Source organism: Lichenostomus cassidix, chromosome 6, assembly GCF_008360975.1.
Source record: "Lichenostomus cassidix isolate B80296 chromosome 6, HeHo_3.0, whole genome shotgun sequence".
Classification (NCBI taxonomy): domain Eukaryota; kingdom Metazoa; phylum Chordata; class Aves; order Passeriformes; family Meliphagidae; genus Lichenostomus; species Lichenostomus cassidix.
This window is the reverse complement of record NC_139487.1, coordinates 24,833,329-24,860,205: the sequence shown is the minus strand read 5'-3', so window position 1 is coordinate 24,860,205 and position 26,877 is coordinate 24,833,329. Positions and strand designations below refer to the sequence as shown.

General features: G+C 37.2%; 1 protein-coding gene across 3 annotated transcripts in view; it reads right to left on the bottom strand.

Annotated features, from left to right (window-relative positions):
- Window positions 1-26,877, bottom strand: part of SH2D4B (SH2 domain containing 4B) — a 106,498-nt gene that overhangs the window by 6,234 nt on the left and 73,387 nt on the right. For all 3 annotated transcript variants that reach the window (XM_085064081.1, XM_085064082.1, XM_085064080.1), the window contains 2 exons: window positions 22,794-23,004; window positions 19,880-20,007 (listed from right to left, as the gene is read on the bottom strand). In XM_085064081.1, coding sequence (XP_084920207.1) covers window positions 19,880-20,007; window positions 22,794-23,004 — 339 coding nt within the window. The remainder of the gene's footprint in view (window positions 1-19,879; window positions 20,008-22,793; window positions 23,005-26,877) is intronic.

Here is a 26,877-nt window from a genome sequence, read left to right as displayed (position 1 = left end):
GCTAGTTAGGATATTAATTATAAATATTATCTGGAATAGAAACCACTGATCCTTTGAAAACTAATTTTCCCCTCACTCTCATTCTTGCTAATCTCTTAAAAAGATTAAAAAAATGAAAAATGCAGTATCTTCACTTGGTGTAAAGAAACACTGTGTCAAGCTCATCCTTTCACATACGTCATTTAAGTAAATACCTCACAGTTAATTAATCTATCATTGGTACCATCATTTTAACTCATCATGTGGCCAAACCACAGCATATTTGGACAACAGTGAGCTACCCCACTGAAACTCACATCTCCTACCTGTCACACCAAAGCACTTCTCTCAGAGAATACAAACTGCTGTTTTCTGCCACAAACCCTAAATAAGCAGCAGGGGTTTGTCTGAGAGGCTCTCTCCTCAGAAGCACTTCAACCCACCCAGCAGCAGTGAGTTTTAGCTCTCTGCCCCCAGATTCACTGCATGCATCTATCCCAAACACACACATCTACTGCCCACTTGAAACAGTCTAGTTTTGCAATGCTTGTAGACATTACCATTTTGGCTTCTTAGCCAGAGAATAACATTTTCTAAGGCAGTTATTTCAAATCACAGAACACACATCATCAATTGACTTGTTCCTAACTAAGAAATTCATTTTTAACATAAAGAGCCTGTAATGGCAATTTGTAGATGACAGGGAAGTCTTAACTTTTTTTTTGTAATTATGTTATTTTTACTGCCACCAATCTTTCAAAAAGGAAAAAGAACATCCTAACATTTAGGATCTATCAAGCTCATGTGAGAAGAGGCAGGTTCATTATTAATTTAGTGAGCCCAGCTAAGAAATCTTAATGCTGTCTTCCAAGTTTACAGGAGCCTCAACAGCAGAAAGTGCTGTTCTGCAATATTACACAATGACACCTCAGCTTCCCACTCTACTTTCAGGATTATCCTACATACACCCTTGAGTGTGTAGGATAAAACTCAGGGTATGAAATACATATATATTTGTTACAGGAATGCCATACCAAGCACCAGTCCCAACTAGAAAGGCTGATACGCTTTGCCAACAAGGCAGCCTACGTACTTACTAGCAGTCTAGAACTATGTTTTCATTATTATACAGATAAAGTTACATCATGTCCATTGTTGTAATCTACCAAGGGTCTAAAGTACCACATGTAATAGTCGTGTCTATATATAAAGATAATTCAGCCTTTCATGGTCAATATATTTTTAATATAAAAGTACATTTTATAACATATGAATAATACAATCTATTTGCATATGTCAAGAGGCCAGCTAGGATTAGAGGGACAGCAGGTACAAACACAGCTCAGAAGCTTTCATTTAACCTTCTGCAATACAAGCTATTTGCTCAGCTGATGCTTTCTCTTTCCATATTTTTCCATTAGCTTGATCTCAAACACTCCAGTGCATGAGGTCTTACTCAGAAAAAGCGTTACAAATACTGGCATGAATAAATGAGAACAATGTAATGAAAGCATTCATGCCAAAAGTGCTTTCACAACCATTATGAAAAGCCTTCTGTTTCGTGCAAAATTGATTTGATGAACAATTATGAATATTCACATGTAATCACTGCAGAAGGAGATTCATCCTGTTTATAAAACTTAAGATATCTAACCAAGGAAGTGTGTGATGTAGGTCACTAATCAGGACCCAAAACAGAGAGAAGCCAATACCAGGATCTCCTTTGTTTTCACTAGGATTAAATCGAAGCCCAACTGAATACAAATATGCTTGGCAATCATTACAGGAATGATTCACATGCTAAAGGTTGTAAAAACACATTACACCTAGAGCAAGTGTAAACAATAAATAAATGAGTAAACACAAGGAATTATGAGGAATTAGTGGATAACTCCTGAATAATGTAAAGGAGTATATTTGTTCAATTATACGGGCAGATCTAATCAGTACTTTGAAAATGATAAAATGGCCATGGGAGGGAAGGATCAGTTTGCTAAGCATCAGCCAACCCCTTCCATTTTTTTAACTCAAAAACTGAGCTAGACTGACATACTACTCTAAATATATCATTTAGAAGAAAAAATTTCCCAGTGGAAAAAGAGCAAATTTTCTAGAAATTTCCAAATCAACTTCTTTCTTAAAGACTCAATTTGACAGTCAAAAGTTAGATTACATCTCACAATGAAAGGAAAAAAAAAAGCTCAAATAAATTTCAGGGTAAAAAAAAACCACTGTAGTAACTTGAAAATAACTTTGTATAAAGCAGATTTTAGGGTCTTGAGCATTTTGAATCAAAACAAAAAAGTTTTGAAAACCTCTCTGGTTTGATGAGAGGAAAATACATCATAGGTTTTTCTCCCCACTTCATTATCATTTAAAAAATCATGCAGTTGGAAGTAAAGATCAAACCTACTTGGGGCCAAAATCTGAAGAAAGGCAATCAGTTTTGACAGAAATAATCAGAAAAGTAAACAGAAATGCAGAAAGGATTGATCCAAGTGCAGGCAGCCTGGCTTCAGAGGAGCTGGCAGGCTGTGTCAGCATGGCAGCATTAACAGGAGCCACTGCCAGGAGCAGCAAGAACACATTCTGAGAACATGGAGGGGGCAGAGCTTTCAGAGCCCACAGAAAATGGAGATACACATGAGGAGCCAGCACAAGTTAAGAAGAAAACTGAAGCTGGGGAACTAAAGTTTAGAATAGATCTGACCTTTCTGAGATCCCACAATACGGTGGGACAGTGAAGGCTTGAAACAAATACTCAAATCATGACACTAGCAACCATAGCTGGTCTGGGAGAAGACAGAAAATCCAGCTCCTTCAACCACTCAAAGACCAAAAGCATAAAAGCAGGCAAGATGAAGTAACTGCTTCCCTGCAGTGCCAGAACTAGAGCAGCTGTAGTTTATACTCTCAAGGAGAAGCATCACTCAAAGCAAGTTTCCTGAGGTCGACTTTCCCAATTCTCTCCCACAGGTGCAAGTCTGTATGTGGACTCTTAAACTGACTGAACACAGTTCTGGGTGTTCATTGGCAAGGACACCATTAATCTACAGCAGGGTGATGTCTCCACTGAATACTTTATGTTATCCTTGAGCATGCCAATGTCACAATGGAGTTTAAAGAATGCTGTTATCAGAATGGTAGTTTATGGACTACGCTGTGACTGAAATAGTCAAAAGACAATGAACATATTTAAGTCATGCATTGTCATTTCTCTGGTAGCTCCAGCAGGAGCAGCATGCACAATTAAATACACACACAAATATTTGCAGCAACAGGATCTTACAGTGTGCTGCTATTAAAGAGGTTTCACCCTCTCCTTCCTGTTAGTCACAATACTTTTTTGAATAATGCCACAAAACAAATACTGAAAGAAGAGATCAATAGTACTGTGTGAGAAAAGCCATAGCTGACAATAACAATAGCTCTGCCTCTGCTATTTCAGAAGAGAAGCAATGAAGGCTAAAAAGCAAAGCAAGGGAGTAAATCAAAGACATCTGGTAATGGAAACAAAGCTGTTGAAGCTATTCACCATCTGCTGTTAAGGCAGAATAAACTCACATGGGACTAGATCTTCAAAAGAGTTCTGTTCCCATTTAGACATTGAAATAAATGGCCAGGCTCAGAAAAAAAACACCAACCAACAAAAATCCAATAAAAACCCAAACAAAAAAATGAGCACAATGACCGACAGGTTTGTTGGGGTTTAAGGGGGAATTCTGGGGTTTTTGTTTTGGTTTTTTGTTTGTTTGTTTTCCAAAATCTCCTGTCATGGCAGGAGCCCAAGACCCAAGTGCTGAATTCCTACGTAATTTACCTATTTACAGCTAGTAAGAATGCACCTATTTCATGCTGTGCTGCATGTTGGTAATGTAAATCCTAGTAAATAGTAGTATTTATGGATACTGATAAGAGAGAAAATATGGGCAATAGGTCACAAAAAGCAAAAGCAAAACCTAAAATATGAGTAAATAAAACCTGTCTCCATAGAACTGCAATGGAAGACAAAGCTGGGATGTATTTAGAAATCAACAGGTGAAATACACATTTGAAATGGATTGGCCATCTCACATATGAGTTATCTCAGTAAAAATAGGTAAAAATATATAGACCTCTTTTTGTTTGGGTAGTTTTTTTGGAGGTTTGTTTGTAGGGTTTTTTTGGCTGGTTGGTTGGTTGGTTTGGGGTTTTTTTTATAATGTGGATTCAGCTCTCTGTTTTGTCAGGGTACAACAGTTCTTAGAATAAAGCAAACTCAGTCCTCAGAAGATTTCTTAATACCCTAAGAATAAGATTCTCCAAAGCAATCAAAAACCTACTGAAATTCTGAAAGAAATGGGTGCCTTACACCTCTGGGAGTCTTCAAAATTCCCATCTAAACGAGTAATGCGGTTATAATGGATATTTTTCTTCAGGTCTACAGAAAATCAAGTGTGTTACATCCATTGTTGCCAGTGTGGCTCACAGTTAATTCCCTATGCACTCTGCAGAAAATACACCTCTTAATTATCTCCTTTGGAGTTCATTCTACATCCAACTATCAAACACTGTAAAAACCCTTTATACTCACTGTCAAAACATTTACACCTTACTCACGAGCAAGCAGTGCAGCACATAAAAGATAGGTGTGGGCATTACTTGTCTGAATATACCACTGTATAATAGAGCTGTAAATTTTCCTGTTAATGTCTCCTCAAAGCCTAGTGTTGGTTTCTTTCCTTCCTTCTTTTCAGAACAGCCTATAGAGTGCATTAGCTGGGAGGAAAACAATTTAACCTCTCTCTTTTCTTTGTACATTACTGTCACCTACCAGAAGAGAAAAGATAGCACAAAATACCTTTAACCTTTTATCTCATATATATAATATCTTTATTCTTTTTCTTTAGATAGAGGCTCTTCTGACCTGAAATCCCTGCATTAAATCTCTGCCATTACCCTTTAATTTTTGAGTTTTCTCTTCTAGCCTACATAGGTTCTGAAAACAAGCTTACATTAAAATTGGAACAGTTAACCACTCCATTTTCAGTGGTTTCTCAAACTAAATTCCTGTGTGTAGTTTACTATCTGTGATCAGTAAATTGACAGAAGTTATGGGTCAAGAATATTTCACTTTGTACTGTTTTCACTGTTGGAACACTGTTGTGTTTCAAAATCAGAAGCCTCAATGTTCTAGTGAAGTCACTGGAAGATCAATAATAGGAAGGCTGGGTGTTCAGTTTTGCTTTTATTTGGTTGGATTTTTAAATCAGCAAATACCTTCAGGTCTATATAAACATTCTAGATTCTATTAGAGATATCTGACATTTCCTCCAAGTAACATGGAAAATAAATATATGCATGAGGATGTCTTCAAACTTGATAAAATATCACTACACTAATCGAAGTTTGAAACTTTGTTACAAATATTATTCCTGTAGGATGCATTAGCCTCCTTACAGTACAGATGAGAATGAATTTTTATTTCTATTTTGTGCAAAAAAGATAGCAAACTATACAGACCATCAATAAACTTCTGTGATGGGTGCATGATGTGACACATGCAGAATAGATATTAAGTCCTTGCTGTATCTTCTGAAACATGAAAATTTGCTTAATCAGTAAAGCACACAGTAATATCTCACTAAAGCCTGACAGGGCTAGAAATTGTACAGTGGCATAATAAAAAGAGAGCAAAGAAAGAGAGCAAAGAAACTGATTTATGCTCTGATCCTGGCTCAGCAAACTAAAACACATCTGTTCTGGTACAATAGTCACTGATACTGTTTTGTGTGAGAATTGAAAAGTGTGGCATTTTTTTTTAGATGGTTAGTGGCCAGGATTCATCATTCTTTCTCCAGTCAGATAAAATGTTTGCATTCATTCAGTCTTGGTCTTGCAAGCAAGAGAAGAAAAAGAATGGGGAATTCCAGTGTGTGGGCATCTTTTGAAGTACTTTGCTTGTTTACATTACTCACCTTGTTACTTCTCATCTCAATTCTCAAATGTTACTGAATTTGAAAATGAAAGAGAAGAACCTTCCAGTATGCAAATTAGATCTAAATCAAGAAAAAATATGAGAAAGCTGATAGTGCAAGGAGAGGCAGGGAGAGGAAACCCCTTCCTGGGATCCATTTACGTCCTCATAACTCCAGCCATCATTAGGTTCTTGTTTCTCCTAAATACTTCTGAGGGCAAGACATGTAAGACTGAGTTTTAAAAAAACAAAACAAAGAAACCAAAGAAAGCCCACAGTGAGATTTTTGTTTAATTTGAGTTTCTGCAAAAAGGCAAATAAAAGAATTAATTAAAGCAGTCTCTTAGTAGAACCTTCCTGGCTTTGTACAACTCATTGCAAGGCAACACTGCCAGGTGTCATTCCAGGGGAGCACATGGAGCAAAGATCAGTGCATGGAACACACTACCACTAAATAGCCCTGGCTGGGATGATCTTCCAAAGAGCCCATTAATGCCTGATGGGCAGTTGCTGGGGGGGATTTGGGAGGTTCAGTTCTGAACACACAGAAACTGAGCAAAGTTTGTGAAGTTGGGGGTAATTCTTTCTGGAATCAAAGGCTCCTTTAAAAAAATAGTTTAAAGAAATATAGAAAAGCTGAAATTATTTGCAATTCAAAATCAGCAGAGGCTGAACACTTCAACCACTGAAGGCAATGCAATCAGTACTGAGTGCCAGCCCTCTGACTTGCCATGCAAGCTGCATTTGGAACTCTCCCCACTGCTCACTCAGTGTGTGGAAATGTTACCAATTCCCACTTTCTGCAAGTGGAAGACAAGGGTGAAAAATTGCAAGTGTTAAAACTACTGTCAGTCTCAGGGATTGTTTTCGAGAAAAACGTCTCCTCAGATTTTCATTAACTTGCAGTGTCTTCCTTCTTTCAAGTCTACATGCATATTTAACCACCAGGATTTTCTTTTAAAAACAGTGTCAGAGGAAATACTTGTACTTGCAAATCTACAGGTGTTTAATCTCAACAAGAAAGACAAGTCAAGCACAAAACTTCAACTGTGCAGTCTTTTAAAACAACTACATATTTTACTCTCTCTGAAATAAGTGTTATTGACTGAAGTGTGGAATACTTTACAGGACATGTAAATCCATAATCACTATTAAAAAAAATTAAATGCTAATATATATACATATATTTATTTACTTTAGCACCAAATTCTGCTTCTGCACTACACATTTTAATACATTGATGTTTCTTAATGAGTAAGATGCTTCCTTTTGACCTCAATTTTGACATAAGAAAAATACCATATGCTAAAACTAAATCTATATGTTTTCACTCACAGTCTTTCAGTATTGATATGTGAACTAGTTTTGATCCTTCTGAATTGTGAATACACAGATGCTTAGGCACACAAACATTCAAGTTTGCAATGCAGACTGGATCCTTTTGTAACCCGCCCCTGTTCTAAAAATATGGCCACATTGAAGGGTGTATAGAAAAGACAGTAAATAATGAACATTCTCTAAAAAAAAAGGTTGCTGTGGGTTGAGAAAAAGTGAACTCCATCTCAGCCAAAAGCAGGACATTACCCACCATTTGCATGCTCTATCATGAATATAGCACTTGTAGAGGAAAATGGGATTTAATTCAGCGCCCGTGAATTTCTTAACGTCTATGCTGTGACTGTGGTATTATACTGAATAAATTATATAATAAATCAGCATAAACTCTGGAAAAACAGTTAGGGCCTGATTAGATTTCATCTTGTATATAGCGCAGTTATTTATTCTGGGGCAGTTTTTGACCCATTATACCCATTTTTCTATCATGTAATTAAGTACAGAAAATACAGAGGAATTAAAAAATCAGGCCCACGTCCATACAGACTGGACTGAGACAATCAGCTGCCAAAAAGCTTTCTAATAATAATAGCAATAAATTACTTAGAATTGTAGCATGCTCTGATTTTTTATCAAAATGAGTAAGACAGAAAGGCATTAAGTCCTAGTGCAGTTCCCCGAGCCGCTATTGGCATAGCTGAAAATGGCTAGAACATGTAGTAACTGGATTTACTAAATGCAGAAAAGGAATGAATTGCTCAGGTAATAGGAAGCTACTGGCAAATTTCATCAAGCCAAGTGAAAAGCAGCAAATGGACAAGAATATTCTGAAATCCTGGTGGCTGCATGACACAGACTATAAAAAGGCAAACAAAAGCAAAGCAGATATATCTATAACACCACATTTTATGGGTATTCCTGCCTTATCAGATAATCTCCAAAAACCATAAAAACCTCACCAAAACAAAACAAAAAACCCACCCATCCACCCCAAACCAAAAAACCAACAAACAAAAACTGGAGGGAAAACCAGTGCATTCAATCATGAGGCAAATTTTAAAAAGCCTGCAATTCTTAATGGTTAAAACTCAGAGAAAACCAACAGTGTCACTTTCTCAAGCTCTAGAAAACAGAAAAATAATGTAAAAAAAAAAAGTTATTCTCAGTTATTTATTGTTTCATTGTTCACATTGCCATAAATCTTCTCCATATGTTTTGTATAAAAGCAATATATGCGTTCATTATAAAAAACTAAGTACATTGAAGAATATTTCTGATACATATTTCAGTTTTCCCCAGTTTTTTCTTTAACTAAGACAAATCCATAAACTTCAAATTTGGATTTAGAAATTGAACTTACTATTCTTATTAGAGGTTTGACATGTTTTACTTGGATGTAAGAACACAACCAAAGTATAGACTCTAGCTTCAGGCAAACAGGAAATATATCCTGCTTCTAAATAGTCCTACTTAGAAAAAAACTTTAAAAAAATAAATGAGATGTACTGAATGAAAGCACATTTTTGAACGTCTGAAGAACAATTATCATCTTAATGTTTATAAAAAGGAAGACAACTGCATTGGCTTTAGACAAGCAGATGGATTCAAATCATTTTCTGTATGATGCATCTCTGAATGAATACTTAAATTACTTTCCATAAAGGCAATTAATCTGCAGTTCTACCTAAAACAAACAAGCTTCACAATTACTTCAGTGAAAGAGTGAAGTAAAATGTTGACATGAGTAATGACTCTGAGATATTCAAAATCTGCTTGTGTGTAAACCAAAGCCCAAAGCTCTCCACAGACATCCATGCTTAGTAAGGTTTATTCAAATGCCAAATTGCTGTGAACAAATATCTTGAATAGTGCAATACAAAATGCATGACTGGGTAGGAAAGGTTTTGTAATTCTGGTTACCAACAGAGAAGTGATACCTATGCTGGCCATGTTTTGAGCATTATGAATGTTCAGAGCCTTTTTTGGGAGCCTTCCTGTTACACTGCTAGGTTAAATGGCTTTACTTATGCCAATACTGATTTGTCATTCAGTATACTGGGAATGCATTATGAATAAAACTTCATTAATTTAGTGGCCTCACTGACAAAGCATTTGTCCAATAAACAGACACTGAAATGTCTAGAAGATAACTGAGTTACATGTAAATATTATATTACAGCCTCTGACTAGGTGCTAATTTGCTAGAGCTGCTAATGTTTTCCACTGGCCTTTACATATTGATACTGATTTGTATTGATGTATCTCTGCCTTTTATCTGAGTACCTGGAAGTTAGCTTTTGATTCTTCATTGCATCCAACAAGATGCTTTACACCTCTAGTTTGACCTGCAGCACCAAGAGGTGACTTTTATATCCTGGGCTCCTTTCTCCTCGTGTTACATTTTGTGTGCCTCATGACACAGCTGAGGGTTGCTGAATGCCCCCAGGTGAAACTCTTAATTTCAGGAGGAACCCAGACTATGGCCAGAGATTTGGCCCTCAGTTTTTAGCCACTTTAACATAATATTATGAATACACTGAGCAGATACTAGCTGATAAAGGCAGTCACATAGTGCAACTGGCTCTGCAATCACCACAGCAAATTGTCACTATGAGGCAAGGAAACTTTCCAGGAGGCTTTAATGATAGTGTTCTTGACTGTGAATTAGACAGAAGTAGTGGAATGCATTGTCAGTTTGCTTTTAAATAATAAAAAAGCCCTCAGTTAAAAAAAAAAGTACAGTCCAAGATCAAAAGTGAATGATCAGCCCTTTTCCTTTCTGTAATTAAATTAATAGATCCAAAAAGTACAAAAGCCTGACATATATAAACACATTGACATGCTCACAATGGTCTTTAAAAGCACTCATATCTTACAGCTCACCTAGAACACTATAATCTCATGGGTGTTGAAGTTGTCAAGATACGTTTTCCATAAACCTAAATGACAGCTGTACTAGTAAATCACAGTGTCAGCAGAGCTCACTCAAAAGGAGAAGAAAAACAAAAGCCACAGTTAACATGGAGCCCTGGAAAATTCAGATTTTACAGCTGAATGTTTCAACAGATAACTAGGCAGAAAATATACTGTGTTCTTTGCTTTTCACACTCTTCTCTCAAGTGAAGGAAAATGGTTTTTTGCTTAAATATATTCCCTTTGTGTAAAGTTTATGAATGCATCTATTTTTTAGGTACATTAGCATCTGAAATCTAAAATCTATTTTCATCTGTGAGAAGCTTCCAGATGACATCACTGAGCTTGTAAGAAATCTTTCTACATATTTTTTTAATGAAGTAATTATTAGAACTTTTATTGCTAAAAGGGATACAAATTTAAATCATGGTATATCTGGAGAATGTTCCCATAGTCAAATTAAAACAGCAGGTCCAGGTAGATTTCTACAAATCATTTTCTGTAACTACTTAAACTGTATTTCTTTATCTAGCTCAAAGAAAAGTAAATCTAGGGATAATATTGGTAACTAATTTTTCTTCTCACACACTTGGCTAGATTTGGGAACTTCAGGCTAACTTTGTTAATTATAGAGCTTTCTAGCTGCTTGCAGCATTCTTGAATATTGATTTCGTGTCCTTTTCCTCAGGGGAAAAAGTTACCTTTAATCACTCAATAAAGTGAACCAGACACCAAAGAGCTGTTGAAAGTCAAATGAGAACAACACTGGGATAGTAAAAACTTCACACCTAACGAGTGGCAGTATAAGAACCATGTGCAGCTCTGACAGTGATCCAGTTCTGGACATCCTCTGGGGTCTGACACAGTTCTCAGTTAAGGCACTAAAAACCAGCCACTAAATTGCCTCATTTCCTACCAGCAGTGGAACTCAGGTAAGTGAGCTAGCAGGATAATCTGAATGAAGTGTTTAAAGACACTACTTAAGAACAGATATTATTTCAGTGGAGGAACCAACTTCACCTCAAGTTCTGAAAAGGTTCCAAACAGAATTAGACACAAATTTTTACTTGATTTTTTAATACAAAGTCTGGAATTAAGAGTCTTTCATTTCTGCTAAATTTCATGAACAAAACATGACAAAAGGAACTGAAGACAGACAGCTACCATGCAGAATAATTTGTTCCTACCACATCCTAATTCTCAAAGCTTCTGTCCCCACCCTGTAAACAACAGCATGGTTAAGAAAGACAACAGGAGAGGGAGTTCTCTCTCATGACTAATGAACTACTACTTACTTTCTTGTAGTTTGGATTAATTATCTATAAATGTTTGCAGTACACTTCAAGTAGAATAAATTCCTTTTATCAAACATATTGGAACAAATACGCAATAGCCCCATGCACTCTTGAAAGATCCATACTGTGTTTAACTGTGAGAAGCAGTGGTAACAGCAGTGGCAGAATGTTCCTTGGAATTACACATAATTTAGATCTCAGTCCTCTCCATCGTGGATTAAGCCCTCCTGTGTATTATATGATGGATGTTTATCTTGGATGGAGAGGTAGGGTTTGAAGCAGCCAGAGCCAACACTAATCAGTGTGCCAGCCTGCATAGCTCTTTTGGAGTTTTACCTCTTCAAATGAGTCATGAGTTTGTGATTTGACAATTCCATTCACTGCTAGGCCAGGAGAAGGAAGAACCAACCTTTCTGAAACTGAAGAGGGGAGGAAACTGTCATACCCTTAATATTTGCAAGGAAAAGCAAATTTCTGTTTCCTGCACTCCATCTCACTGCATGCCAGCAGCACACAGTGAAGTGACACATGCAGGTGAGTTGCCTGCAGTCACAGAAATTTCTTCCCTTTGTTTTCATGCCATTTCCTACTGTTTACCTCCTGTTGGGAAAGCAGTTTAAGTGTCAGGATCTGCTCCTAACTGGGTGAACTGGAATTAAGCTAAACTAGCAGCATAATTTCACACAGCCCCATGCTTTCCCCCCTGCATGACTACACACAATACCTGCTGGTACCCTGTTTGAGAGAGTTGTCTTTACTTAGCAGGAAAATAGTATTACTTCAAAGGAGCTGTCAAACTAATACCTTGTAATCTTTTCCCTTGAGGCTGGATCAATAGGACTGCAGGTTCAATACTTAGCAGAGCAAGAAGAAGGACCAATAAGGCATCCAGCTGCTGGGAAACCAGGGAAATTTACTGACCTTGGGTCTGCAAGTGTTTGCTGGGCTTTAAATAGATAAAATAATAAATATAACTTAGTCTGTCGTAAGATGAAGAAAATATATACAGAAGCCTGTGAAACAGAAAGCACATTCTTGTAAGTGTGCAGGCAAAGGAACAAAAGCTGGAGGCATGGCTGATAAACACTTACACATAGATAACAATAAGCAGGATAGGAGCAATTAATCCAAGACTAACAAAGCTCTACACAGGACACCTGTGGTATGCTGGAGGGCTGACCAGGAATCAAACAGATACAGCATTTAAAGGTGCACAGTGGGAGCTGAATGTCATGTGCTGGTAGTGACTGACACCCCTTGTGCATAGATAAACTCCAACTAACACACACACACACACAGTGCCACTGGAAGGAGAAAGTGTGATCCAGCAGGTAAGGACCAGAACACAATTCATGTAAAAGATAAAAGAGTACCATTGCTCAGATCAGGTTGCTGGACAGATGAACAAGGCCTTCTGCATTTGCTTTGGTCACTATCAACAAGCATTATGATTTCTTCCAGTCTTACCATAAACAACCTTTGTAGATGTCTGGGCTCTTTACTTGCATGTAACATTCCTTATTTTGTGTAAAAGTGTCACTTTTATGTCTTTACATACGATTTCTTCCAAATAGCTCTTGATCTTATATCGTGTGGTTTTTATAAATGATTCTTTATTTCCAAGCACTAACAGCAGAGCTTCCTGTTCAGACACACCTCTCCATTTTGTTTTATGTAATGTGATAAAAGCCTGAAGGAGCTGCAGTAATAGAGAAATGTACTCACAGACCAGTCCAAAACGGAGACAGAGCTGTAATGAAAAACTACAGGTAAATACAGTAAGCTACCATGATAGCTTACTAAAAAAAATTGTAATTGCTGACAATGGCATGCTCTGGCAGTAGCAGACAGGGAAGAAAATCTTACAAGTGTTTTAAATAAAGGGGGCAAGAAGTCTTCAAAATGTAAAGCAATTTGGTTTTCAATATTTTTAAGTAAATTCACCTGGGAGTAAACTCTCTGAAAAAGTTGTGGAATATTCCTCACAAATCCAAAGAACTGCCTGACCCAAACTAGAAAATACTTTTTTCTTTTAATTATTATTTTAAACTAACCCTGCATTGTATGGGCTCTGTATCTGATCAGTTTGCATCCATGAAACTGTTAACACATCACACCTGTTTCCCCTTTGTGGTCACATGTTCTTGATTATCTCTCAGTTTTCATGTCTTTAATACCTGCCAAGAAAAATTACTCCCTTCTATCTTTAGAACATGCCAAATCTTTAGAATATAGCTTCCAGTTAAAAAGCAGTCAAGAAAGACAGTGTATTGTAAAAGAATAAGAAAGCTCATTTCACATTAGCAATTAGCCTACTTGCATTAATTATTCAATTGCCTCATTCTACGATTTCCCTGCTGTTCTTTTGTGCTTCCTTTCTCCTTGCAGTGCGTTACAGCTCACATTACCTCACTTTGATACTTCCCTCCCTTCCAAGGGGAGCCATGAGTCTAAAACATTTATTTTGTTTGCTAATAACCTGTCTGTGTAGACACTTTGGAACTCTAATGGCATAAGAAAAACAATTCCAAAGCCTTGAAAAGAACCAACAGACTGAAACAATCATTATGACCTAAGTAGAATGAATTAGTGTGTGAAGGATCATCTTATTTCTCAGAAAACAGCAAAATATCTCTCATTTCTTAAAAAAACAACCTGAGAGCTGAATTGAAGCTGAGGAGGGATTTGCTTTTTGTCATGTTATGGATCTGACTTAAGACAAAAACAATCAAGTACCAGAATCCACCACAGATCCTTGACACTTAACTCCAAATACTGTGTGATCTTTGAAAAATACTCTCAGAATATGCAGTAAATGTTTGATAAGAATATGTTCAGGAAACAGACAAAAATAATGTTCTATCTCACAGCAAGTAAATATAATCATGACTCTAATTACTACTCTCATGCTTATATCCACCCATACAGAGAATTTATATAAAACTGCAAGGACAAACTGGTTCATGTATGGTGCCCCAATAAAACTTCTATATGTAGGTGATAAAAATTACTGCTTTCTAATTAAAATTACATTATTATTACTATTTAAAGGCAATGGTAAAAATCACAGGTGAGTCTATCCTCAGTCCTTCAAATGCAGGACAGATTTTCTAGCCTCCCCTCTGTATAACACACCAGAGGGCTCTCATTCATCCTGCATCACCATTGTGAGAGGGATATCATCATTCCATGCCTGAATTCAGCAGGGATGGAAAGCACAGGACTAAGCAGCCTTGAAAGCCCCTGTGCTCTGTGTAACCACAGGATGGGGACAATAGAGGTGACAGCAGAGCATGCCTTCCCACTCAGGCCTAACTGTACTTCTCAATCCATTTTCTAATGCAGGGTTACCTGATGAGAATGTAATTTGATGTCCAAAGTTACTCCATATCTTTTCTTCCTGCCAGCATTCCCAGTAAAGGTAACAGCCATTCCTTCTGAGAAAACCACACAGATTGGGGATTGTGATTGATACTGACTGTAGCATTACTCGTTTGACACAAAACCAACCAGGTGGGAAGCTAGTGTTGACCTGCAGCAGTCACAAGCCACAAAGCCTGTAGATACCTGAACTGCTGATCACAAATGTGTCAGTCCTCTCTGAGGCACTTTTGTGTCCCTTAAAAATATTACAATACAAGATATATATTTCCCACAGTTCAGCTATGTGAATATGTGTGGCTAGCACAGGTTTTTCCCACGAGAATTTTTCTTGTGTTTTATAAATAAAGATAAATTTTGGATGTTATTGGAACAGTGTCCCAGAACTTGGACAGTGCAGGCCTGGCCAGTCAGGCCTGGGGGAAGGCTTCTGACTGACCAATCTGGGTGACTTTTGAGAACTCTATATATGTGATGAAATCAAAACAATAAAGGTCATTCCTTCTTGCCACTGAGAACTGGTGTTTTCATTACTCTGCTAGCTGCTCAACAGCGACAAATATGTCCAGTGCCATCACTGCTGTTCAAGAACTCATCATTAATAGACTTCCAGAAATATTAAGTCTTGACTCCTTTACTGGGAACACCTGATTTGCAGAACCATTATCACTATTTTGGTGAGCTAGAGTTTCCTCTCGTAAACAAGTTTCTTCCTGAAAACAGCATTAGCCATCTAAAGTTAAAGCTTCATCTGTAAACATCTGCAACACATTCCTGTTAAATGGAAAATTTTCTTCCCTGGCTCCCTGACCTCAGAGATTACTCACCTTCTGCTTTTCTCACCATTCTTTTAATCCATCCTTTGATCTGCTCTGATCATCTCCTCCACAGTTCCCCACTCCCTCAACTGCACCACCACTCTGACTTCCCCTGTTAAAACAGTTCTCCACAATAGGATTCATGCTACTGCAATTACCTTTTAAAGGTACAACCTTTAGGGAAACTACCTCATGTTTCTAGGTCTGTGATATCAGCCTCTGAACCTTCCTTTGAACTGGAATGCCAGTGGAGATCTGCTAGTGCTTGGCAAATATGCTCACAGCCACCCACAGACAGGCAATGAATAAGTTCTGTGCTATGCTCTCTGCCCACCTGAGAGATCCCTGCTGTATTGTATATAAACAGCAACAACCAAAAAACACTGCTCTCAACTAAAGCTGGGGAAATATTTTCAGATCAATGCCCTCTGCAAAGACCAACACTCCTATATTCAAAATGGAAAACAACCAAATGCAGACCAAAGTATGTAAGCATGAAAAGTCTAACACATGAAGTTAAAAATTGCAAAACCTTCAAAGGTAACAGCTGACAAACTAGTTGGAATGGGTAACTTTCCCTTTATTGGCATGGATCCCAGAGAGGTTTGAAAAGAAAAATCCAGTTCAAAGCTAAACTTGGCCTAAACAATGAATGTGTCTACCTTTCCAGCCTGTTTGAGAGAAAGCTCTCCCATCCTGAGCACCAATTTACTTCCCTGCTTTCCCAGCAACTGGGATCTTGGCAAAGAATGCTCTTAATTCAGATTAGCAAAAACCTTTCATACAACTTGACACCACATTAGGATGCCTTTCTGGTTATCACACTGTACAGAATTTATCTTTAATTAAATTTAGACCATTTTGTTAGTTTTCATAGTCAAAAAAATGAATAATATTTCTTTTCACTCAAACATAAGGCAACTATTAAATAACAGAAAAGAAATAGACAATGATTACCTTAAATCCCAAGACACCTTAATCGCTTGCTATGGTTCTTCTTTGTTTTAACAATTTGAGAATTGAGCATAATTGCACTGTGGCCACAAAGTGGGCATAAGCTACCTTAAAAAAAAGGTTAATTGTTTTCCAACCCAAATGAAGATCATAAATCATATAATTGTATGACAAGACTAAAGATAGATTTAATTTATAAAAAAATCTGAAAATAGATACTACTTTTTTTTTCTTCATGTACTTTAATCATTCTAAATTGGAAGGGTGAATGAACTGGTTTTTGCCAGGGTTTCATTATTCAAATATAGCAAAAATAACTGAATTTATATCCAGAATTCTGCTCCCCATTACAGTTTCTATCCTTAGCATGTCAAATTTTTAATCAAGAACACAGTAAAAACTATTTAAAATAGATAAAAACATCTACTGGCATTTAGATAACTGATGACAATTTCAAGAAACAGAGATGCTGAAGTTGAAGCTGCTATTCATTAAAGAAGTAACTTTTTGTGAATAAAGAAAGAAGAGTTCTGATTTGAAAGACTTTTTGTTACTACAGATTTTATTACCCTGCTTCAAAAGAAACATTTTGTAGTGATTCTTCAAATGAAGACAAAAGGAAAACTTCAGGTACATTAAACATGCCATATGTTACCCTGTTTCATGTACCATGAAAATGCCCCAGACAATGCATATTTTTAAATAGAATCCAGATTGGTTTGATGACTTAAAGTGGAAAATAAGCCAAATATATGAGGATAAAGACATTTGCATTATTATTTGTACTTTGCTACTTTAGCTAAACACATCTGTCTCAAGGCTTCATCTCTGTGTAAGTAGAATATATTATATGTCCACAGTAAAATTTGAAGACAGTGAATCAGCTAATGCTTAGCTTCAGCTAAAAAGCTGAACAGCCCGACAGTCAAAGCAGGCAAGCCAAGGTCTATTGACCCTGGCAAAAACATATAATTCTGCAATAAACTGATATCTACTTTTTCAGCACTGCTGCAATTGCTCTCTTAGTGCACTGCATTCAAAAAGCCCTTGATATGAGGCAGAATAATAAACTTCCCCTTTATGGTCCAAAACTTAGATATAAGAAAATACAGAATTTGCTCAAGGATGTGAAGGACCTGATTATACCTGTTGAGGAGATGCTTGAGGTGGCCCCAGTGGCTCGAGTTGTCAGCTGCAATTCTTGGCTTTGAAGAATGGCTTTCTTTTGTAATGCCAGTTTCTTATACAAGTCAGATATATTCTGCTGTATTTTTGCTCACAAAAAAACCTCATTAAACAATTATATATAATGTCCTTGTTCCCTGAATACAAGACAACAGGAGGGCCAGGAGTTGGACTCAATAATCCTTGTGGGTCCCTTCCAACTCTGCGTAATCTGTGACTTAGCTTGGTTTCCATCAGTTTGTGTACATTACAAAATGTACACAGACACTACATACATAAAGCTACCAAACACTGATTATTGCACCTATAATAACCTCTTTAGACTCCACCACTGCAGAGGAGTTACAAGGCAGCTGAGCTGTTCACAATTTACAAATGAATCTGACCAGAGCTGCAGAAGACAAAAAAATTCATGCAGCAAACAGGTACCAAGGCAGCACTCACATAGGTCCCTGCAAAGAAAGAGCTTTAGGATGGGAGTGTATCTTAATTATCTTTGTCAGGCTCCTTGAGTGAGAGGAGGATAAATGAGGCACTTTACTCACTTTCATAAAAGTCACTGCAGTCACAGTTTCTCAACTGAACTGTTCTCAACTCATGAGCAGCACGATCTGAGAAACTAAAGAATGATCATGAATGTCTTGATTCTTGCAGTGATTAACAGACTAATCCAAAAGCCACCAAAATCAGTAGAAAGACTGCCCAGGCACTGGCTCAAGCCCAGACACCTCCTTAACTTTAAGCGTAAATTATGTTCATAACTACTCATGGCAATGTATACAGATGTGAACTTCCCACTCGCAGGAAAAGCATTTATCATTGGATCATACAGAAAGATCATGGTTGGAAGCACTTTTGGCAAATGTCCACAAATGAAATTTTAATCAGTTTGTCTCTCAGAATGCAACCACATCAAATGTCTTCTCTAAGAAAACAAACAGCATTGTCTGCATCATTGTTCATAAGAAATTAAAGTATTTAGCATTATACAAGCTATACATGAGTGACTTCAATGTCTTTGACTAATTAAGCCAATGAAAATAGCAGCTTGTTAAAGTCTTTTCACAAAAGGATTTGTGTATCACACAAAGAAATCTGAAGTACATGCAACACTAAACTTATTCAGAAATCTTCCTTGCCTGGTTCAGTTTGGAACACCCACACGTCTTCATCTTAGGCTTAGAGAATCATGAATCAGATGAGGGTCAGCTTAGTGCTTTGAACAAAGCAATAGACTCATCAAAAGCAGCAATGGAAAAAAAAATTTGAGACTTAACTTTAAAGTCTTGCTAGTCCTTCAATTATATCAGCTATTAAGCCAGAACTCCTTTTTCTTGATGTTTAAGAATACTGACTATAAAGACCATTGCTAATACCTATGAACATAAGATGTCTTACCTGTGAATTTGATATCAAAGATTCAGCTGCATAGCAAATGCTATACAAAGCAAAAGTCTCAGAGATGCTAGCAATCCAGCAGATAAGACAGCAAATTTTGGATCTGCACATTTCCCATTTCAGGAAAACTGCCTGAAATTATACACTCTCAGTTATTTTTGAGGAAAAAAGAGATCAAGAATTTTTGTTCGCAAAAGAACACGAGAAATAAAAAATGCTACTCTAGTTTATAAAGTATAACAAGGATTCAAAAGACACGAGTTCAAGTCATTCTTGCAAATCAGGTAACTCAAAAACTTGAATGTCAGTCATCCACATCCCATATCACTGCAGTATTTGCCAGTTAATTTTGGAGTACTTCTCACCCTATCTTGGTCTCAGTACTCTTGCTTGGCTTGCTCTTTTGCAGCAAGTATATTTTGGCTAAAATATTCCTGAAAAAAACTTTGGTGATAAGACTCCCAAATTAGTCTACTTAATCAGAGAAAAGAAAACAGGAAAATCATATGCTAATAGTAGGAAAGATGCAAAAGCCTTGTTTTAACAGGCACTCAGTTTCACCATGTCAGTAGATTTTGCTTTTTGGGCTCAGAGCTGGCAAGATTCATTTCCTGAGCAGATGCTCACAGCTCTGTTCTAGAGGAAATGAGGGGTGAGGGTATTACCATGGAACCAGGGAGCAATCCTGTTGGTGTTCCTCTCCAAGCCAGCCCGGCGGGGGATCTGCTCCTCCTTGAACCAGCGGATGATGACATCGCGGCAGAAGGGCCGGGAAGGACGCTCCCAGAGGGTACTGCATGAAGGACACAGGATTAGCAGTGTGTGAAAACAAGGGGCAATGTAAATGTTCATCTGGGTTTGCATATTTACAAAACATACAGCCCCACAGTGTACACAGTGTAACTTCTGTTCAGTAGAACTCACTGAACAACTTTAACTCTTTAAAATTTGTTAGGATTACTTTGTGTTTTTATGGAAACCGCAGTGTTGTCCTTTTCACACTTGCAATGGCACCTTAAACATGTTCTTACAGAACTTAAATTGAAAAACAATTTACCACAATGGACATTTCAGTCATCTACCTTTTCCCATCTCATTTTTATTCCAATATAAATATAGACAAGCGATTTTTTTCTTTTCACTGGCAAGAAACTCTAAATCAGAATCAGCTATAATACATTGTGTCCCCAAACACAAACCACTAAGCACAGGAGAGGGAATGTTTTGTTTAAACTTTTATGCTCCCCTTGCATTCTTTACTTGACAGCCTCCCTTACTCTTTCTACTACTTTCTATATGTTTTAGCTAGCAGCAGGCAAATCAGGTAAAATATGTGGAAAATCCAACCAACTACCCCAAATAAGGCCAAAGATATACCATATCAGATTCAAGTAGGATGATATGCAACTGAGTCCTTCTTCCAGCTTTATAATATTAGTGACACTAGTGATTGGTTCTGTTGTTATCAAGTGATAAAGCCAGAGTAAGTGCAGATAATTATTGCTGATTTACATGAATATGTGTGAGCAGCTCCATCAATACTCATTGTAAAATTTGAAGACATAACCATGACTGAGGGGAGAAAGTGAGAATTTCCTTATCGACAGACATTGAAAAAAGCAAAAAAGCCAAACAAACTACACATGTTTCTTATTCCTTGATTTTCAATATTTTCTATATGGAAACAAGAAATCCTTTGAATTCCAAGCCTCTACAATCCATTCTTGTTCATTACCTCATTTCTCTCTAATTCAGTTTAGTTTTGAACAACTGTTCCTGTATTTTTTTTCCATCCTAGGAAAAATCTCAAAATTACTGTGCCAATCTCTCTTCAGCAACTGTGCTTCAGCTTTTTCAGTAGGGGCCAGAAGAAATAAAGAACTACAACCACAAAAGTGAAAATGAAAAACCCACAATAGGCAAAAGGATAAAAGTGAACAGGCAAGCCAAAGAGTTTCATCAGGAAGAGAACACTCAGCAAAGTATGAAATACAGTAGGAAAAAAATCAAATGGTTTTCCATAAGCTATATAGACATTATAAGAGAGAGAGATCTCAAAAATACAAGAATACTATTTTCATGTGACTTTTTAAAAAAATCGCAAAGCAAGGTAAAAACTACAGGAGCTACACTTCAGAGACAAAACACTGAATCTGTATTCCCTGAGAGGCAAAACCAACTGTCTCACAGTTGTGGCAAACAAGAGCATTGCATCTTCTCCTTGACTTCTCAGGTCACTCAAAGTCAAATTTTAGATACACGTGTGCTCCTACTTTACCATACCAGAGTTAGGTGTGAGAAGTCAAATTACATAGATTTATGTATACTCACTATCAAGGCATTTGTTTAAAACTTTTATTTTTCTTGATATCATCACAATCAAGTAATGAACAGACAATGAAAAGTTGTAAGAAATAAAAATAAATACTGCCTCATTTTTGTAGAATAGACACAGTTTTGAAATACACAGATAGCATTGAAGATGAACTCCATAATGATCAGAATATTTTTCAGCTTTTTTTCAGGGCCTATCTGGAAAGGATTGTATTTAGCACCAAAAAATCCTGTAGTAAATAACTTCACAATAGCAGCTGAGAACTTCAGGTCAAAGTTATGGATTGTCTTTTCCAAAATTTGCCACTTTTACTAGTGTTTTTTTATCCTTTAACTTGAAATAGACTTTAAGCGGTTTGGAAAAACAATAAGAGCATTCCTTTGGCAAGTTGATTTGATGAGAACTTTAAAGATAATGCTCTGTCCAAGAGTGAAATTCTGATTCCTCCTCAAACTGAGAGTTTTAGTTGCTTTCATTGGGAGAGTTTCTGTGTTTCAACATGTAGAGCTAAGAATTTGTCAGAGCAAATGGAACTATGGTGCTATACTAACTGGTAAAGAGAAAGAATGTAATGGGAATCTTCCCTCTCTGAGCTTGGACATTGGTTGTTGGGATTATTTAGAGGGTTTTTTTTTTTAAGTATTTAATGTTACCATGCTGCCAGTGCTCACATTGCCTCCATCACCACATGAAGCCAAATTAATGTATAAAAAATAGCCAGTAAAAGAATAAAGTAACTAGCGAGCTTTCCAGCACTCATCTGCCTGTTTGGATTCTTTTCCTCTTCTGCAATTCACCATGCTCCCTAAATAGTCAAATGAAAATTTAACAAATACCAAAGGCACTTGGGCTTGCCTGAAAAACCCCACTAAAACCCCTGAAACTCTCTGTTTAAAAAAAAAAAAAGCTGTTAAGCAGCAGGCAGTATTAGGCGTGAGGCTTAAGACTTGCCTAGGAATTTGTCCATTTGACTTCTCTATATCACAGCCTCGCATACTGATCTCACACTGTCATTTCATGGACTCATCTCTGTGTGAACTCTAAGAAATCTGCCTGAAGAATAAATGGCATTTAGTTTTCAATAAATCTGTTTTCCTTTTCCTTTAAACATTCTTTTTCTGATCATCAGGAAATATCAAGATTGAGGACTCCCAAAAACTGAAGAACAGTTTGTTGAAATGGTGGGGATTGGAGAGGGAGCAATTCAACAGAAAAACTGTGACTTTGAAACAGCACAAACCGACCTGGACGCTGCAGACAGAGGCAGCAAAGGACTCGCACTGTTGTTGTTCAGCTTTATCTCCTGCTCATTGTTCAGGTTTGTCCCCTGGAACAAGTTGCTCAGGCCAGCCACTCTTCCCTTCTGGATGGCCCGCAGGGATTGCCGCCGGTACTCGTCGCGGGCTCTGCGCGCTTTGTGGCTCCTCTCCTCGTCAGCAGCCTTGGAGCGACGCACTGCGCGGAATGAACGGGAGCAGAGACTTTAGAAATACTAACAGCCATTTACCCCTTTGCTTACAGAGCAGCTTAGTGTCTTTGTTCCTATAGGATCTGATCTTAAGAATGTATAAATTATAACACATTATCGAATGCAGATAACTGGATGACTTCCCTGATTCTTCAAATATGGACCCACTGCTAGAAGAAGCCTAAAATTGTCAATGATCTGATCACTTCTGGCAATAACTGAGCCTCTACATATTGTGATTACATCTGATACTTCTTTTGGCTGCAATAAGAAAAAATTCTGCTTGGGGACATCTTTTCCCCTGGCAGTGCACCGAGTTCTGCTCCTAGAAAGGAAGTTAATTACTGCTTAAAATTAGGTCTGTGTTTAACAGAGTTCTTTGCCACCATGAACATAACTAGAATTGATGGGTCAACTCCCAAAATTTACAATTATAAAAACATGTAGGCTGCACTTCTGAAAGGCATATGCCATCTTTGTCATGTATTTCTAGTCACAGAAGTCCCCACCTTGAAAATTGTAGTCTAAAAAGGGTTTCAATAACAATGGATAAATTAATACCATTGAAAAGGGCATGCTGATGCTATGGATGTGTTTTCTCACACTTGAGTCTCTGAAATTGTATGTGAAGAACCAGAATTTTTATTGGAAGATTTAATACACACCAAACAATGGCACTGACCAGAGAGTTATCCATTTCTGCAACATGAAATGAGACTGCTGCTCTGGCCACTGCAGGTCAGGCATCTTTCACTAACGCTTCATTTTAAAATTAATGTTCCAACAATGCTGTCTTTGACATGGTATAACTTAAATGCACCAAGAATTCTACTGCAAATATTCGTCATCTATCAGCTCTTTTCTGGTGCCTCAAGCCCCATTTGGATGAAGTTTTTGAGTCACAAATAACCGCAGGCAGGCAAATTATTCCAGGGCAAAACAAACCTTGAACATCCAGTGAAGCAAATATTAAAGAACCCAGCTATTGCCTCCAGTAGCAATTATCAATCCTGCCATGACTATCCTGCCTTAGATCATATCCAGTTCATAAAGTGCACACACCATTTCCTACTTTTCTGTGAGGATACCTGTGACTAGGAATGCATGATATAATAACAGACAGCTGCATTTCATTAGGCTGCTTGCATCCCTCTGGTTTATAGTCCCAATTTAAAGCAAGCAGAAGTATAAATGGATTTGTCCAAATTCCAAGAAGGTTTAATAGAATCAAGAAATAAAAGCACTCAAAGCCAAATGAAATGAAATAAAACCTTGTGGGCAAATGAGGGAAAGAGAAAAAACCTTTAAGTTTAGAATTATATAATTTTATCATAAGCAGAAAGGCATGCAGGACTAAAAGCTCATCAAGATAGCATAATAAACGAGTCATAGATGCTTCATATGTACACAACTGGCAGGATTTCAGTTTCACTTAACTTCATACCCTGTAGTTTTGGCTAAACACAAAAACGTACAGTAACAAACAAATGTACAGCGCAGGAAACACAAGCAACAGACTTCACTATCTTATAAATCGTTATTTTTAAGGGTAGATAACGTCATTTATGTACACTGCTTCAACAGCTCCAGTATTTCTGTGATTTATCCCTTATACAGCCACTCAGTAATGGTCACTTTAAACATGAACTTCGTGTTTGTAGCACAAGGAGAGATTGCAAGGAACATGAGTGCAATGCAACTTTGCAAGACATCAAGAAACTCACAACTGTTTGTCACATCACCATATTCAGATTGAGGGCAGGCTGCCTGCAGCTTTCTGGGATTCTTTTCTACTGATGTACAGGCTGCCTGGCAATGAGAAAGGCAAGCTATCTTCATGCCCCACTTCCCTCACTCCTTTCAATAGACATTCCTACTCTATTTTTGCTAGCCAACAAACCTGTACCATGAGAAGTCAGTGACCCAGACTACGTTTTCCCAAACTATCAAACTTTAGTATTTCTTATCACAAAAGTATGGGGCGAGGTAGCATAGTTTGCAACTGTGAAATATCAACATTCAGAAAACCTTTTGAATGTATGTATGACATGCAGCCTTCCCCATGCATATATATATATATATGCACATGTATGTATGTGTGTTTACATTTATGTTCATACCCATACATGGGTAGATGTGTTTGTATACTCATAAGGATAGGGAAGGCTGCATAGAGATTTTCAGATTTTATATACAGAATCATCTTTTTCATGTTATGAAGAATTTTTATTGAAATTTCACAGCTGAGGTATCTGAAGAATTGCATGATTGACCATAGGGATGCATAGGATCTCTTAATCAATTTTTTTCTCATTACTGGAGTCCTGGTTTTCTCCCTATCCCCTTTCTTATAGTTATTGCCCAAAACATCCCTCTCTTTCCTCTACCTTTAGAAGTTGTCTAGTACAGCTTCAACTGTGGACCTGCATTCCTATGTTACCTTAAGTTTCTTTTAATCTCTTATTAGCCAAGGGGCTTAGTGGGCAATTAATCAAAGTCACTGGCACCAATAACCATGTTTTGTGACAGAAATAGTACTGAGGATAAAGCCATCACAGTCAGAAATCTACAGAAACGTTTTTCACTACACCCCAGACAAAATGGTATATATCACATGAGCCATCCTCCCATACTGACACTTCCCACCAATTTCTCTATCTTGAGAAAGTCACTCAAAGTCTGAAGGTAAAACTGGATGTATTCCTGCAGCAGGTTTTTCTTACAATAGAATTTCATGACTATTCATACTTCTCTCTGTGGCTTTGAACTATCTCACTTGGAAGAAAAACTTCATGTCTGGATCAAGTCTAGCACAAGTATTTTAAGATTAAAGAAGCCAAAATTCTACATTATCTGTATTTTGAGACACATTGTAGACTTTTTGGTAATAAGAAAGCAAAAGGAGACAGGACTTCTAGTACTGTCTTAAGTAGAAACAGATTATTTTCCTAAGCTGGCTGTCCTTTTACAGTAAATTTACTTCTGGCATGATCCCTGTGAAAAAGCACTAGTAGTCAGTCAATATTCTCAGTAGGCAGATTAAATATCTGGGAAAAAAACTTAAAAGCTCTGAATCACCACAACAGATCCCTATATCTACCATAAAGAATTACTACAAATAATAATATTCACATTCTTAGATATATTTATTTATTTTTCTTTTTTTTACACTATAATGTAAGGACTGACAAGATGGGGAAATAAGCAATTCTTTCTCTATGCTAACTTAAGCTGCCTTTTGCAAGACTGTCTTCTATATTTTCTTAGGATTGGGAAATCCCTATTTGCACTCCTGGCAAAGTTCTAATAACAAATAATTTGATATAGACGAGGATTAATTCATACTGTGCTACTGCTGAACTTCATCAAATCATTTGTCAAAGACCCTCCATTTTCTATAATCTACTTTGTGCTTTTGAAGAGCTTTGATTTACAGTCAGATAAGTGAAAGCAGAAAAAACCCCAAACTAGAATATGAACCATAATTATTAAATTATTTTGTTTTAGCTTTGCCCTTGTTAAAAATTCTTGGAAGCTTGTTATGAGCTATTCCAAATGACTACCTAATAGATAAAATTCAATCTTCAGATTTTCTGAGTGCACACACAAATCACACAGTGTTTTTTTCCCTTTTCCAATTGGAAAATAATTTTCCACAGATACTCTGCAATATGGCTGCAGTTCAGCAATCTTCTTATCTGAAAGCACGTGAAGAATCCCATTCCTATTCAACAATGCTCTATGAGACTGGAGTTCAGGGGGCACACACTTAAGGTTGAGCATTTGCTTAGTTATTGCATAGCTGAACTGGGGACCACTCACTTTAAAATCCAGCATTTTATCAAATGCTCCTGCTGGTA